The 17,388-nt window shown below is 42.2% G+C and overlaps 1 protein-coding gene across 1 annotated transcript in view; it reads right to left on the bottom strand.

The window, feature by feature from the left end:
* OPCML (opioid binding protein/cell adhesion molecule like) overlaps positions 1-17,388 on the bottom strand; it is a 1,077,928-nt gene that overhangs the window by 98,907 nt on the left and 961,633 nt on the right. The window contains exon 4 of the mRNA XM_019942017.3: positions 5,276-5,401. Within this exon, the coding sequence (XP_019797576.2) occupies positions 5,276-5,401 (126 nt within the window). The remainder of the gene's footprint in view (positions 1-5,275; positions 5,402-17,388) is intronic.

Genomic DNA, 17,388 nt, shown 5'->3' with positions numbered 1-17,388 from the left:
GGGAATCCTGGTGCACCTGACAGTATTGCGAAGGGAACTGGGGGTCAGAGGACTCCAGCTGCACATCTAGTCTGGACAGAAACACTAGGAGGCTTTATATCCACAACTGGAGTCACGGTGATTTTTTTGTTCAAACCTTTCACCCTGCTTTCATAAGAAGGACTTCCTTGGGGTTTGCTTGTTTGTTTTCTTTCTTTTTTTTTTTTTTGCGGTACGCGGGCCTCTCACTGTTGTGGCCTCTCCCATTGCGGAGCACAGGCTCCGGACGCACAGGCTCAGAGGCCATGGCTCACGGGCCCAGCCGCTCCGAGGCATGTGGGATCTTCCCGGACCGGGGCACGAACCCGTGTCCCCTGCATCGGCAGGCGGACTCTCAACCACTGCGCCACCAGGGAAGCCCTTCTTTTCTTGTTTAAATTGAAGTATAGTTGATTTACAATGTTGTTTGTTTTTAAGAGGAAATAAAAACCTAAAGGTACCTAAAAAACCAAGTTACTTCAAGGGGGCTCCAAGGAAAGTGGCAAGGATGGGACTACTGACATCATGGAAATCGGAAAATGCCCTCAGAGCTCCCTTCCCTGCCTACCCTCAGCTCCAATCAGTTTTTAACATTTTACCATGACCTAAAATGCTTCCTTTTTCAACTACCATTTCAGCCATAGATCGTATTCCTGTTTTGTTTTTTCTTTAGAGCTGCATTTTTTCCTTCATTATGTCTATGTACTTTTTGTATTTCAGAGATTCCTCATTATTTCTAATCCACAAATGATTACTATTTTCTAGTGCAATCATGGCTTTATGAGTTCATTTGTCTTTACCTTTTTCTATAATTTATAGAAATTGTCATGTGCTTAGTCTGTCATTTTAAACTAACCACTATTCTTAATCTTTAATAATCTGCCCGTTAAAATATTCTTTTTCTAAATGGAAGCCTGTTTATTCACTCCTGCTATACAGATCCCCAAATTTAAACAACAGTTTTCAAATGTTGCATTACTATTATCAGAACACAGCTGTCTAGGGGGCTATGTCCTCTGATGTAATTTTGTTGGAATTTCAAAGGAAATGTCATTACAACTTCTATTTCTTACTCTTGCTTGCTGAACTAAACAGTCAATTGTTTTAAAAATGCTATTTGTTGTTCAAGTTATATTGGCTCCTCTTCTAAACCTTTGAAAGCAACTTCCCAAAGTCGCCCCAACTCCAAGTGAGAAGGTGTGTCCTTCTAAAAATAAATATTAGTGGTCACCCTGCAGGTACAAATTTTAAACATGCAAATCCTCCAGGTTCTAGTGCTTTTCAAACTCGGGAAATGATGCTTTGAGTTTAAATGTTTAAATGTCACTGAGAGGAGGGGAAGAAAGACAAAAGGGGAAATGAGAGACGGCAAAGTGAAGGCCAGAGCAATGAAAACACAAAGGGGAACTTGAAAGCTGAACACAGGCTGGGAGACTTAAAGAGGAGAGAGGAATGTCAATTTGGGATTTTTTTTGAGGCTGCATTGCAACTATTATGTTATATAAAAGATTAGGAATATGTCTGAATCTTTCTTATTTTAAGAGGGAACCCTTACCATGGAACCATTATAAAGAATTGCTTTAAAACAGTTCCACAAAGTCCAAGCACCTTCCAAAAGATTCCTAGGCTGAGAAAACTATGTGTTTAGGAGCACATAAATGCACTGAAATTAGTCTGATGGTTAGACATATTTCTGTGTATAATGTAAATCAAAATTCCCCCCGACTTTAAGCAAACTTTCCACGGATGGAGCTTGTATCTTTGGGAACACAAGCTACGGCTGTGTTTATATGAAAGTTGAGCTTTGTGATATCTCTTATACCTCTTTTAATATTCTTGTTAATATTACTTTATAATATTGACATTTTGGATTTCAAACCTGAGGTCTTTACACAAAGGATGTCTGGTGGGTTTACTATCATTAACAAGGCAGGGGCTGAAATATGTATTCTCAATGTACATAGGGAACATGAGATAGTGAAAGTCTGAATAACGCTCCTAGTAGCACATCCAGTCTTTCATGTGGTGGATGCTTCTCACATAATTAATGTTCCACATTAGGGGCACATTTTCAGGTCATTATTTCCTATATCTCTGTAGGTATAGTTTTCAAATTTTATTGAGATTTAATTCAAAGACAACAAAATGCACCCATTTTTAGTGCAGCGTTGATTCGTTTTCACTAATTTAAGCACCAATATAACGACCACGGTGCTCGAGATTTCCATCACCCCAAAAAGTCCCTTGTACCCTTTGTAGTCAATTATCCAAACACCCCAACCCTATGTAACTACTGACTTGATTTTAGTCACTCTAGATTAGTTTTTGCCTGTTGTAGAATTTCATATAAATGAAATCATAAAGTACCTGGGTTTTTTTTTTCCGCTTCTCTTATTTAGCAGAATGCTTTCGAGATTCATCCATTTTGTTACATGTATCAGTGGTTTGTTCTTTCTAATTTCTGAGAAACCATCTGTTGCTTAAATTTACCACAATTTAACTATTTACCTGTTGAGGGTTTTGGTTTATTTATAGTTTGAGGCTATCATAAATGAAGCTGCTATGAACATTTTGTAGAATGTATATCTGTGGACATATGTTTTCATTTATCTTCGGTAAATTCCTAGAAGTGGAATTGCTGGGTCATATGCTGAGTGTATGTTTAACTTTATTAACAAAGTGTTAAACTGTTTTCCATAGTACTTATACTGATAGCAACACTTTTGCCCCTTTCCTGTTTGTCCATTTCTGTTCCCCTCTAACCTTAAAAGACCCTAATTATAGGAATGAGATCACTAGGCAATTTAAACTAACTCCTGACCTATGCTCTCCTGAATGCACACCATGCCTAGTCTAACCTGTTGGTTCTTTTCCTAGATAAAAAGAAGTAAGACTAGCTCTTTACCCCAATAGCCCCCCCAAGCAACCCTGAAGGCAGATGACATCTGAGGAGAGAGTCAGCCAGTCTGCATGCAACGGAGAATGATGCAGAACCCAACCTCCTGCCTAAATGATTCACTGAGATTCTTCCCCCCTTTTTCCCTTTAAAAACTGTCCTGGCTGAGCAGAATCTTCAGAGTTGGTCTTTGGACATGAGTCCACCATCTCCCTACATTGCTGGCTTTCATGATTAAAGCACTTTCCTTTCTACCGACACTTGCCTCTCGAATTATTAGCTTTTGAGTGGCAAGCTACTGAAACTAAGTTCAGTGACAATACCATTCTGTGGTCCCACAGTTAATGTATGAGTTTCAGTTGCTTCACATCCTCATCAACACTTGATATTGTCAGTCTTTTAAATTTTTGTCATTCTAGTAGTTGTGTAGTGGAATCTGATTACAGTTTAATTTTCATTTCTATGATAGATATGTTGAGCATATTTTCATGTTCTTATTCCATTCATATATATTTTTTTGTGAATTGTCTGTTTCAGTGTTTGGTTCACTTCAAGGTAGGTGGTTAGAATCATGTTGTAAGAATTCTTCATACAGCACAGATGTAAATTCTTTGTCAGGTATATGGATGGCAAATATTTGCTCCCAATCTGTGGCTTGTCTTTTCATTTACTATTAATGGTATTTTCAATATTGATGAGGCCAGTTATGAGTTGAATTTCATCCTCCACCCCGACGCCCCCAAAAGATACCTTGAAGTTCTAACCCCAGTGCTTCAGAATGTGACCTTATTTGGACATAGGGTCTTTATAGAGGTAATTAAGGTAATATGAGGTCATAAATGTGGGCTCCAATCCAATGTGTTTGCTACCCTTATAACAAGGGAAAATTTGACACAGAGAGATGCACACAGGAAGAAGGCCATGTGACAATGAAGGCAGGGATTGGGGTGATGTACCTACAAGCCAGGAAACACCAGCAGAAGCTCGGGGAGAGGCCTGGAACAGAGTTTCCCTCACTGGTCTCAAAAGGAACCAATCCTGGGCTTCCCTGGTGGCGCAGTGGTCGAGAGTCTGCCTGCTAATGCGGGGGACACGGGTTCGAGCTCTGGTCTGGGAGGATCCCACATGCCGCGGAGCGACTGGGCCTGTGAGCCACAACTACTGAGCCTGCGCGTCTGGAGCCTGTGCTCCACAGCAAGAGAGGCCCGCGCACCGTGATGAAGAGTGGCCCCCGCTTGCCACAACTAGAGAAAGCCCTCGCACAGAAACGAAGATGCAACACAGCAAAAATAAATAATAAATAAATTAATAAACTCCTACCCCCAACATCTTCTTAAAAAAAAAAAAAAAGGAACCAATCCTGCCTACACCTTGATCATGGGCACCTAGCAACCAGAGCAATAAGAAAATACATTTCTGTTGTTTAAGCCATGAGGTCTGTAGTACTTTGTTATGGCAATCACAGGAAAATAAAACAAAAGCAAAGTTATCATTTTTCTCTTATGCTTAGAGCTTTGAGTGAACTAGCAAGTCCTTGTCTAGCTCAACATTACTAAGATCTATTCCTAGTTTTCCTCTGGATTTATATTATTTTATATGTCACACACAGGCATACTCCACACATCTTCCTTTTCACTGGGTTTCATGTTTATATTTTCTAATGCCTGAGAAAACACTTGTTTCTTGTATAATTTATAGAATTAATCAGTTTCTGTTAACAGGGTAAATACATCAGGTGGCTCTTTGCCCATCTCTCAAGTTCAACTCAGAGTAAGTTTTATTTCCAAAGGGATAAGGTCCACTGTCCTTTTGGTTCCCTTCCTGTTAAGTTGGAGATGATCATAACTAATGCTTTAATACCAATCACTGAGCGCCCAGCACAGGCACTTGACCATTTCCAGCATCCTTCTTCCACTCTGGGTAAGTGTCCTGAAAGCACTGAGAAGGAGATCCTTTTTCTCCTGGATGCACAAAATAACACCAAAATTTTCAGTGCACAGTCTAGCTTTCTAGCCCTCTACTTCAAGAAAGGACAGACAACCCACTGACCCATGCATCTCCACCTTGAGATATTAGTATCTTTGTTGGAAGTTATTCTTATGGCATCTCTGTCCTTCATAGTTGGGAAAACACAAGTCTTCTAAGGTCATAAAAAGGACAGAGAAAATAACTCAGTAAATGTTCTCTACAAACCCTTCTTTAGAACGGAATACCCGGTGACTGATGCATGTAATCTATTTGTTCTTCCATCACTATGTTACAAATACAGCATTGCTTTCTGAGTCTCGAACTTTTGTTGTGCATTAGAAGCAAGTCTTCAATATACCAACTCTGAAAACTTCCTCCAAGTAAATGACTTACCCTTGACTGACAGGTGTCTCCATGTCACCGTTGGTTCAGGTCTGCCGATAGCAAGACACAGCAGGGTCACACTACTCCCCTCATTCACGGTGACGTCTGAGGAGATATTCATGATCTGGGGAGGAACTGTAAGGAGACAGAGGGGAAAAGAAATATATGAGAACGATTCTTGGCACAAAAGGAGGTGTTAGCCTATAAATATTCATACAGCATGTTTTGAAAAATAAATATTATTCTCAATAATAAATTTTAGAGTTTTATGCTTGATTCGCCAAGGATGTGACCATTAACACAACATGTATAGGGCACTCATGGAAGCAGCTCTACATAATGTCTGGATGTACCAGGATGCAGGTGTGTGTGGGGGGTGCTGGGGAAACAGTAACTGAAGAGACAGGCATTACTGATGGTTGATGGAAAAGCAGAACCAAAGGGAAAATACAAAGTTTTCTAAGAGTTCCTATCGGACCTGTGTGTTCATTCCTCTTAGTGGAACCCCTGGCTTATGCAGGAACCACACACGTAATCCCCAGCTCAGCCGTTGTTTCCAACGACTCATTCACAAAGCCTCAACCGCGCTGGATTAGTTACCATTTCCTGAGCACTCCAGACTATTGAATTCTTTGACCTCACACAGGTTGTGCGGTCCGGGAATTATTTTCTTTCACATTTCTCTTCCTGGAAATCACATTTCTTTTCCTGGAAATTCTTGCTCCTTCCTTAAAATGTATCCTTTACAACTCGGTTGAATTTTCACTGACTCTCCCACTCAGCATTAATTGCTTTCTCCCCTAGACTCCACCAGCGACCGCAGCCCCGGCTACTACTGTTACGCTAAGATCACATTGTACAATTTATTTGTAATGGTATCATGTCCGAGTAGTTAGGAGCAGAGCTCTGGAGCCCAGCTCCTCACCTGCTGAGTGATCTGGGCAAGGTGAATTGTCTTCATCTCTTCAGGCTTCGTTTTCCTCACCTGTGAAACAGATGATAGCAGTAGCTAAACTCATGTTATGAGGTTTCAATTAAACCATGGCTGACCAGGGCACCTGGTAGAAAGGAAGCAATCACTGGTAGCTGCTAAGATGACAGTGGTGACAAGGATGACAACAGCAATGATGTCATCTTTCAGAAGAGACTGTTGTCCTCTCATGGGCCAGGTCCACGTCCATTTACCTGTCAGCATCACAAAGGCTGACGTGACCCCTGGTCTTGCTGTCTACCTTGTCCTACCTCCAGGCCTGATTTTTAATTCAATTTGAAGCTGGGCATCGGAAAATACCTAGATTCCTTCTCTAATCTTACTTCTCATCGCCCTCAACCTAGTTGGGTTTCTCTCCAATTTCCACATGGTCAACTGCAACAACCTCCCACCTGGACCATCCCACCTGGTCTCTTTCCAATTTTGGATCCTCCAACCTGCCCCCTCCACGTGACCAGAGTGATCTTTTCGGGCAATAATCTCATCAAACTGTTAGCCCCGCTACTTGCTCCCTTAGCTCACCGTGCCCCCCAGGCTTCGCACAAGCCTATTTTCCCTGACCTGAGCCCTCTGCGTCTAACCCCAACCCAGCGACAAGCCTCTTCCTGGCAGCGTCCTCACTAAGGCCGCTCACTGAACACTCTGGACCCAGCTCCCCTGGGAACACGGCAGAGGCACAGGCCCTTCCAAAACTTTGCTTTTCTTCTTCTTCTTTTCACTTCCTACCTGAAAAGACACGGCTCATCTTTCAAGGGACATCAAAGGTCACCTCCCCTTTGCAGTTTTCCCTAACCTCTCCCCAAATCCTGTAAAGAGAATCTCCCACCTCCCCACCTGGGGTGGGGACTGAACGTGTTGTACTTACAGCTGATATTTTATGCCTGTCTCTTCACCTAGAGAGTGAGCTGCTGGAGGAAAAGGATGGAAAGACACCCACCTCTCTTTTCCTCAGTGTCTGGCACAAGGCTGACAAGGGTACCTGCTTAATTCCTCTTTGAAAGAAAGATCCAAAGAACAGATCGAACACATCCCAAAACTAAGGAGGGCAAAGCTTTTAACGGAGGATTTCTGATACCTAAAACTTTCTTCTCAATTTTCTTTCAGATTCTCAAAACAAAAGGAAGGGTGGACAACAGAGAGAGGAGGCTCCAAGCTTATAGTTATGCTGATTTATTCCAACTGCCAGTTTAATTATGAATTGTTAATTACCAAACAGGTAGAGTGCTAGTAGATTCCAAACTACCCTGAGTCAGTGGCAGAGGAGAATTGGGACTGATGCTTGATTCAGACAACTCTGCAGTCTGGAGTTTTATGCTGCTGAGATCTTAGAGGAAAGTCTTTTCAAGGAGAAGCCGTAAGTAACATGGAGAACACTTGCGATCTTAAGGGAATCCACATGAGCAAATAAATAAAAATTACCTGGCTTATAAATCTGCCCATTTGGGATTATTTCTGCATTAGGAATTGGCCTGAAATTTCTTTGCACATATTTTACCGAAATACACAGTGGGAAAAAATAGTGTACTTTCTAACTACACTGCATTCTCTTGAGAAAACTGTACTACTCGTTTTTCAGTATTTTCCAGCTTGTTAAAAAATTGTTCCGGGCTTAGAAATGTCAATACTTTTTCTCACTTTTTTATAAAGCAACAACTTCAGTGAACCTCCCAGAATATTCTCAGAATAATGTCTGCTTTAGCCAGATGTGTTAGGCCATCTGAAGCTCTCTTTCTCTAGACCCAAGAGTCTCTCTGTTTGTAAGGTGGACACAGCTGCGGTGGGAGGGTTGGGGGCATAGCTGGTCAGTGGAGGAGAATTTAGGACATTGCAGCTTTGACGCCCAGGGACAGATTGCTCAATACCGCTCCCGATTCAGGGCTATCAGCTCCATGTATGTTACGTCTCATCGGATAGTTTAAAAGGTCCTGGATTAGGAGATATTTGTAAAATTCTATAGATATTTGAGGGACATCCTCATTCCCCAGGTGATTTACCCCCGTTAGGAGGGAGTTTCCTGGAGGGGGATAGTGAAGGTTGATGCAAACGTTTCACCAAGCCTCAGGCAGTGAACCCCTCCATCTTCTGCAGGCCCACACTGTCCTCTGTCACTTTCCCCAAGGAGGAAAGGTAAGGACAGTGTCAAAGGTGAGGGTCGCCAGTAAGACAGGAAACACAGAGAGTGACGTGGGAGAAAGGAAAGTTCTTTCTGTTCTCAATTATGACATCATTATTAGTGTGTAATAGGTAATAATATGTATTACTTATTAACATATGACTTGATGACTTTCAACTTCCTTACACATGCATTATCTCATGGATTCTTCACAAATTATGAGATAAACAGAACAAATATTCTCACTATTAAAAATGAAGAAACTGAGGCATGGGGAGGGTTAAGTAAACTGCCGAAAGTCACGTGGTCAGTAAAGGGCAGAATTCTTTCCATTATATTATATCGCCTCTTTGTTTAACCTCCCATCAATGCCCTAAACACAGTATTTGTATTTGCATTTTCTGTCTCCTCTGCTTCGAAGGTCCTCCCTCCTGCATCTTCCCTCACGGCGGTGCCACTGGTCAGCCGGCTTCCCCAGCGCAGCGCCTGCCGCTGAGTGTGGGGCGGCGCAGTCATCCTGGTTTCTCCCGCGCTGAGCTTGCCAAGGGGGGTACTCAACACTTGTAATTCATTTAAATCTGATTTGAATTTGGCAATAGCATCATGATCCTCCCCTTGTTTCTGTGATAACCTTTGAACAAAGGAGCACTTGGAAATAAATTTAAATGCTTCTACGTATTTTGACAAGAGAGCTTTGTTCAATTTTCAGACACATATCTGTGGCAAATGAGTCTATCTATCTATCTATCTATCATCTATCTACCTATCTATTATCTATCTACCTACCTATCATCTATCTATCGCTAGTGTTTATGAATATACAGATAAACATGAAACATGTATAACAATCTTACCAGAAATGCTGAAATTACTTAAAGAAAATGGCAGGACCCACAAGAGTCTAATTAAAGGATTACAAATAGCACAGTGTGTTCCCAGTCGCATCTACAGACACTGGGGACCCTCCCCTGCAGGTCACGCATGCATCTGGTTATCTTCTCATTGACAGTGGTGGGCGATAATGTGTCCTAACATGGCTGGGCAGATTGATCACTGCACAACTACAAGGACTTCAGATTGTGGTCATTTTATTTTATTTTTTTTAAGTATATTTTATTTTATTTATTTATTTATTTTATTTTTGGCTGTGTCGGGTCTTAGCTGTGACATGCGGGATCTTCGTTGTGGCATGTGGGCTCTTTCGTTGTGGCACACAGGCTTCTTTCTAGTTGTGCTGTGTGGGCTTCTTTCTAGTTGTGGTGCGCTGGCTCCAGAGTGTGGGCTCAGTAGTTGTGACACACGGGCTTAGTTGTCCCGTGGCATGTGGGATCTTAGTTCCCTGACCAGGGATCGAAACCGCGTCCCCTGCATTGGAAAGCAGATTCTTTACCACTGGACCACTAGGGAAGTCCCAGAGTGTAGTCATTTTAGATGGATGGATGGATAGGTAGATTGATCGACTGATCGATCGATAGATAGATATAGACATATAGATACACATCTATACCTATACAGATATAGATATAGACATAGATAAAATATTGTCTCTCCATACACATACAGAGAGACAGACAAACACAGTTTTATCAGATTGCAATCAGTGTCTTGAGGAAGGAAGGTCTCTTTGGGCTCGGGGTTGCCATGAGGTATTTACACGTTCTCTTGACCCTCAGCATGGCCGAGGGCTCTTAAACATACCAGTGTGTCTTACCCATGGCCCTTCCTCTCCAATCTCGCTGCCACTGGCTTAGTTGAGAAGCTCATCGTCTCTTCCTCGGAATATTACAAGTCTCCTCATTTCTCTACCCACCACCATTTCATAACTCAGACCCCATATGCCCCCCACAGTTACATCTTAAATATTTTGCTTCTGCCTAACACCCTCAGCCTTTGCCCCTGGCTGAGACTGTGAAGCCCAAACTTCTGCACAGGATCTACAAAACCATTCCCAGCCTGGCCATAGCCTCAGCGCCAGCCCCTCCTCTGACAAGGAGTCCCACATCTCTCTCTGGGGCTACATCGTTCTCTCTTGCCCATGCCTTTACACATCGTATTCCTTCTGCTGCAGAAACACTCCCACTAGTGTGCCCTATGAGCTGCTCACCCTTCAATACTCAACTTGAATAAGACCTCGTTTATGACGCCTTCACTCTTCCTTCTTCCACTCCCAAGGAATTCTTGTTTATGTCTTCATCATACCATTTATCTTTAAAATTGAGCTATTCCATGGACGGGATCTGCTATATTTACCCCTTTTTTAAAAAACCTTTTAATTTATTTACTTTTGGGCTGCATTGGGTTTTCATTGCTGCACGTGGGCTTTCTCTAATTGCGGTGAGCGGGGGCCACTCTTCATTGCGGTACTTGGGCTTCTCCTTGCAGTGGCTTCTCTTGTTGTGGAGCACGGGCTCTAGGCGCATGGGCTTCAGCAGTTGTGGCATGCAGGCTCAGTAATTGTTGCTCACGGGCTCCAGAGCGCAGGCTCAGTAGTTGTGGCGCACGGCTTTAGTTGCTCCGCAGCATGTGGGATCTTCCCGGACCAGGGCTCAAACCCATGTCCCCTGTGTTGGCAGGTGGATTCTTAACTACTGTGCCACCAGGGAAGTCCTGCTCTATTTATCCTTGTATTCCTATTATATAACACCAAGCCTGACATGAAGTAGCATCCTTCCCCCCAAATGTAGTGCATTTATGTGTAAGTTTTTAAAGTGTGTGTGTTGCAATCTGGCAAGTGTTCGCCACTCTAGACCTTTGACATTTGCCCTTTCCTCTCCCTGAAATACTCTCCACCTTATTCTTTTCGTATTTGTTTCCTTCTGGGTTCAGTTTTAATATTATTTCCTCAGAGAAGTCTTCGCTGATGACCCCGGTCCTCTCCCACCCATCAAATTCATGTCCTCTTCTTACAGTCTCTTCTCAACCTTTAAATTGTCTTCAAGAATTCTTATATACTTTTGTGCTTTTATAGACACTTGTATGATTATTTGTTTAAAGTCTCTCTGGCACTGGACTATAAGCTTTAAAAACCACTATACTCCCAGTGTACTGAACTATGCTTGGCACATAGGTGTTTAATAAAAATGTATTATATGAATAAGTGCCTATTATCAAGACTGTGTATACACGTTATTGTATACTTGTGAGAGAGCAAGCCTGAGATAGGAAAATCTTTTCTAAAAGAGAAATGTTTCTTTGTGCAAAGGTAATTGGGGACTGAACTCTGGACATACCAGCACCACCCTACACAAAGCTGATATGACAAGGTTGAAACAGTGTACGAGAGGCCGTGCACCACGGCTTAGGTTCCAGAGTCCAGGAGACTTGTGTAACCCTGGGCAACGCTGGCTTAGCCCCTCTGAGCTCTGGTTCTTCATTTGTAGAATGAAGATGACAGAATTGATCTAAGTTGTTATAAGAATTAAGTGCAAATGTGTATAGCATGCTAGTGCAGAGCCTGGAAATAAGTAAGTACGTAATAAATGGTATCTGTTATTGTTCGTGTTTATCTATGATTGTTAATATACATGCCATTTAAAATCTGATAAATGGCTAATCTGTGCCTAACTGCTCATTTTCTAAATCTCAATTCCTTCCATTTTAAGTCAGCACTCATAAATGACGTTTGCCTTGGATAGCTGGGACAATTCCAGAGTAAAAAGTAAATATTTGATACCTAATTGTTAATTTCTGCCTCTTAATCTGAGCTATCAAACCCAAGTGAAGGCGTAGGGCAAATCGCACATGTTTACATAAAGAAATTACCTGGCTCTTCCTTACCTATTTTCTTTTAGGGGCCTCTGTTTCTGTTTCTAGAAAGAACAGGGTAAAAACTTCAGCACCATGCCCTCTTATTTCAAGGGCAGTAATTCCACCCATTGCAACTATACCCTGTCTCTGTCCAGGCACAGTGTTTGACAGTCACGTTTTAAGTGTTTTATTTAAGACTGAATGGCACAGTTAAAACAAACAGAAAAGAGAATCTTATAATTTGGAGTCATAGAGGCTAAAGTCTGAATACCATTTTTTTTCCAACTACTTTCTGTGTGATTAAGCCCTTAAGCTTCCTCTACCATAAAATGGGCGTAAAAATATTTGCCACAAAGGGATGTGAGATTAGAGATAATGATTTTAAAGAGATTTAAATAGTTATTATTGTTGTTTTCACATTATTATCATTATTATCCCCAGAGAATAACAATATGTTAAGAGACCATGAGAAAACTAATATAAATATGAACTGCTTTCTACTACATTTTTAAACACTCAAGGCTTGTTTATTAAAAAAATACAGTAAAGGGCTTCCCTGGTGGCGCAGTGGTTGAGAATCTGCCTGCTAATGCAGGGGACACGGGTTCGAGCCCTGGTCTGGGAGGATCCCACATGCCATGGAGCAACTAGGCCCGTGAGCCACAACTACTGAGCCCGCGCATCTGGAGCCTGTGCTCCACAACAAGAGAGGCCGCGATAGTGAGAGGCCCGGGCACCGTGATGAAGAGTGGCCCCCGCTTGCCACAACTAGAGAAAGCCCTCGCACAGAAAAGAAGACCCAACACAGCAAAAATAAAGTAATTAATTAATAAACTCCTACCCCCAACATCTTCTTTAAAAAAAAAAAAAATACAGTAAAGACTTTTAAAGACTCATTGTTTTATTCTAGGATTACCTTTTGTTTTGTGTTTTAACAAGGAAGCTTATTTCATAAACTAGAGTTAAGGCTAATTGGGGAACGACAGTATGCATGCTAGGCTTGGTCGTGCCGTATTTTCCATACTAAGTATTATTTTATGGTGCAAAAGGCATTACACCAAATGTCAGGAGTCATAGGTTCGAATCTTGGTTTCTCCATAGCTGTGTGATCTTTTGTAAACCAGTTAAGCCCTCTGGCTTTGGGGCGTGTGTGTTGTGTTTGTATGTGTATGTGTTGTGTGTGTATGTGTATTTGTGTGAGTGTGTGTGTGTATGTGTGTGTGGTGGTGATGGCGTCTGATTGTTTATTTGGTTAGTTTTGAGTGAAGAAGTTAGATTGTGAATTTTCAGGTCCCTTCTCGTCTAAATTCTGTGAGTTAATGATCTTCTAGCCACAGTGCAAGTTCAAGGGGGCTACTCCTGGGAACAAAGTGCTACCACCACCAGGAGCAACAACAAAATAGCTAGTGTTCATTTACTTGAGGCTGGTATTAAGTGCTCTATATACATTATTTCCTTTAATCCTTAACACAGCCCTAGTAAATATTCCCTGTTAAAAAGTCAGCATAAGGGTAGACGTCTACATCAGTTAAATAGAATTAAGTGTCCAGAAATATATCCATACTTTTATGACCAATTAATTTTCAACAGGAAGCAAAAACAATGCCATGAAGAAAGAAAAGTCTTTTCAACAGATGGTGCTGGGGTAACTGTACATCCACAGGAAGAAGAATCAAGTTGAACCCCTACGTCACATCATATAAAAAAATCAACTCAAAATGCATCACATACCTAAATGTAAGAACTAAATCTTAGAAGAAGACAAAGGTGTGACTCTTTGTGATCTTGGATCAGGCAATGATTTCTTAGACATGACACCAAAAGCACAAGCAACAAAAGAAAAGAAATAGATAAGCTGTACAGCATTGAAATTTTAACAACTTTTAGTTCTGTGCAATTTGAAGCAAAGTTTGTGCTTCAAATGTCCCTATTGAGAAAGAAAAAATCCCCACAGAACGGGAGAACATTTTTACAAATGATATATCTGATAAGGAACTAAATCTAAAATATATGAAAACGCATGCAACTCAACAAAAAAATACAAATAACCCAATTAAAATGTGGACAAAGGGATCTGAATAGACATTTATCCAATGAAGATACAGAAATAGCCAGTATGTACATGAAAAGATGTTTAGCATCATTATTCATTAAGAAAATGCAAATCAAAACACAATGAGTTTCCGCTTCACATCCACTAGAATGGCTATAATCAAAAAGACAGATAATAACAAGAGTTAGTGAGGACGTGGAGAAATTGGAACCCTCACGCATTGCTAGTGGAATTGTAAAGTGGTGCAGCCACCTTAAAAGACAGTCTGGCAGATCCTCAGAAGATTAAAGATAGAGGTATCATGTGACTCACCAATTCAACTCCTAGGTACATACTCAGGAGGAATGAAAACATGTCCACACAACAACTTTTACACAAATGCTCATGACAGCATTTTTCATAGTAGACAAAGATCGGACACAACCCCAACAGTCATCAACAGCCGAATGGATAAGCAAAATGTAGCGCATCCTTACAATGGAATACAATTCACCTCTAAAAAGAAACAAAGTACTGATGCTTTAACATGGGTGAGCCTTGAAAACATTAAGTGGAAGAAACTAAACACAAAAGGCGACATATTACATGGTTTCTACTTATATGAAATGTTCAAAAGGGGCAAATCCATAGAGACAGAAAGTATATTAGTTGCCAGAGGCTGGGGAGAGGGGCAAATAGGGAGTGACCGTTAATGGGCCTGGGTTTCTTTTGGTGTGATGAAGATCCTCCAGAACTGGACAGCAGTGATTGTTCTCCAACCTTGTGCATCTATAAAAGCGACTGGATTGTACACTTTAAAAGGATGAATTTTCTGGTGAGTGAATTATAACCCTATAAAGATGTTGTTAAACAAACAAACAAACAAGGTTTGTCAGCTCCTGAGAGGTAGAACCAGATGTTCTTGCACTAAGGAGAGAAGGCAACCTCCCACCGCATAGGGTTCTCAGAAAATATCTTCCTCGTTTATTGACAGTTCCATGCATCTGCTTAACTCTCCATTTCTCATTGCTTGCCTACTGCTTCCCTTCCCTTTTCAAGACAACTAGCCATGCCCAGCCACGTCAGCCTCTCTGCAATGCTCAAAGCGCCCTGTACTCACTCATCATTCCACACTTTGATCTATGCTGTGTCCTCTGCTCATGTGCCTTCTTCTTCTCCCCTCCTCTGTCTGTTCTACTCCTACTCATGCTGGAAAACTGAAATTGAGATATAATAGCCTCCCTCCATCACCTCTCCCCATCCTAGAGGTGAGTATGGGCTCCCTGTGCATAACGATGTACTTTATTCATTCTAAAACATTAGCTGAGTGCCTAACGTGTCCTAGGATTACTTTGGTGGTAGAAGAGTGGACAGACAAGTCCCTGCCTCATGTTAACTGTGGAGCTTAGTGTCTAGAGGAGACACATGTGACACTGACACATTATCATTGACACATGAATCAATGTGTGATGAAGCTGTGGGTGTGCAAGAGACCAGGGGAGCCCATGATGGGGGTCTGTCCTGGCCGGTGGGTCTGGGTGAGGGATTTGCTCTGAGCAGAGCTGGGCAGAGGGATCAGCATATGCAAAGGCTTTGCAGAGACAGGAAGCAGGGTGAGCTTGGGGGACTGTGGCTGAAGTGAAAAGAGTAAAACCATACAAGCTGAGGCTGCCTAGGCAGGGGGGAAGAACTCATAGGCTCTTGGAGGAAATGCTAAGATTTTTATCTTTTTTATAAGAGAAATAGGGGGACATTAAAATGTGTGATGATGATGATGACGATGGTGATGATGATGATGATGGTGATAATGATGGTGATGGTGAGGATGGTGAGGATGATGATGACAGTGATGATGATGGTGATGATGGTGATGATGGTGATGGTGAGGATGGTGATGGTGATGGTGATAGTGAGGATGGTGATGATGGTGATGATGGTGATGATGGTGATGGTGAGGATGATGATGATGGTGATGATGGTGATGGTGATGATGGTGATGGTGATGATGGTGATGATGATGATGGTGGTGATATGATGATGGTGATGGTGATAATGATGGTGATGATGAGGATGATGGTGATGATGATTATGGTGATGATGGTGATGGTGATGGGTGCTGGGGGAAGGACAGATTACACTGGGAATAGGGCAGAAGTGCGAACGGGAGAACTGGCTCGGATGTTGCCCAGCAGGAAGGTGGTGGTACCTTGGACAAGCGTGGTAGCAGGAGAGATGGGCAGAGAGGGAGAGGTGTGAGAGACATTTAGGAGTTAGAACAAGCAAAGCTTGGGGATGGACGGGATTTGTGTTAAAACACTTCTCACAGTGTTCTGTTGTCATCTATGTCTCTCTTACCCACTAGGCTGGGAAGGGGTCTTCATAATCAAGGACAGCTATTTGTTCATTTCAGCATCCTTAGGGCCTCTCAATGTCTGGTATCCAATAGATGCTCAACACGTGTGCTGGATTTAACTAATACTACAAAGAGGCTTCTAGAAAACACAAGCTCTCAGGATCCAGGAGGGCAGCCAGGGAGCTGGGACTGGGTCAACTCGCTTGAGGTCACATCCTAAGTTAAGACGCAGGACGAGTTTCCACGGTTTTAGACTCTGAGTGTGAACATGGACTCCCTTTGTGCCCTGGTGTGATGAGGTTTTATGTTTTCCTGCATAAGATTAGACCTGCGGGGCTCCGAATGCTTTTCTCTTCTTGGATCTATTTCGATGCGAGGAACACAGGGAAGGAGAACAAATGGTTCTGAACTACACATGAATACACGCCGGGGACCAGGACATCACCAACCCCCCAGGCTCCACAGAGGCTGTCTGTGATGGCCATCTCCACTCTCTCTTATGGAATCTATTTATAGACACAGACACACATCTCCTATTTTTAATTTGCACAATTCAAGCAACTGACCATGATCAGACAAACTCCGTTAAGGGTCCCTCTCCTCTGCCTGCTCTTTCTGGGGCAGGGAGACGCCTCCCTCTGGGGCCTCCTTTTGTTCCTTCCTCTCCAACTCCCCACCTCGCCCTGAGGCTTCTGCTTGCCACACAGACACTCAGAAGCTCAGGGTTTAATTTACATCATACAATTTTCAAGTCAAAAAGGGGCCTTAGGGATCACCTAGTTCAACCTCCTCGTTTTGCAGCTAAGGAAACACTCACGTCCTAGTTCCAGTTCTGTCAAGTATGTGTTGTGAGGTGACGGGTGAGTCCCATGACATCTCTTCACTC

The sequence above is a fragment of the Tursiops truncatus genome, chromosome 8 (genome assembly GCF_011762595.2).
Source record: "Tursiops truncatus isolate mTurTru1 chromosome 8, mTurTru1.mat.Y, whole genome shotgun sequence".
NCBI classification, from domain to species: domain Eukaryota; kingdom Metazoa; phylum Chordata; class Mammalia; order Artiodactyla; family Delphinidae; genus Tursiops; species Tursiops truncatus.
Note: the sequence above shows the minus strand (reverse complement) of the source record. Positions and strands in the feature narration are given on the sequence as shown.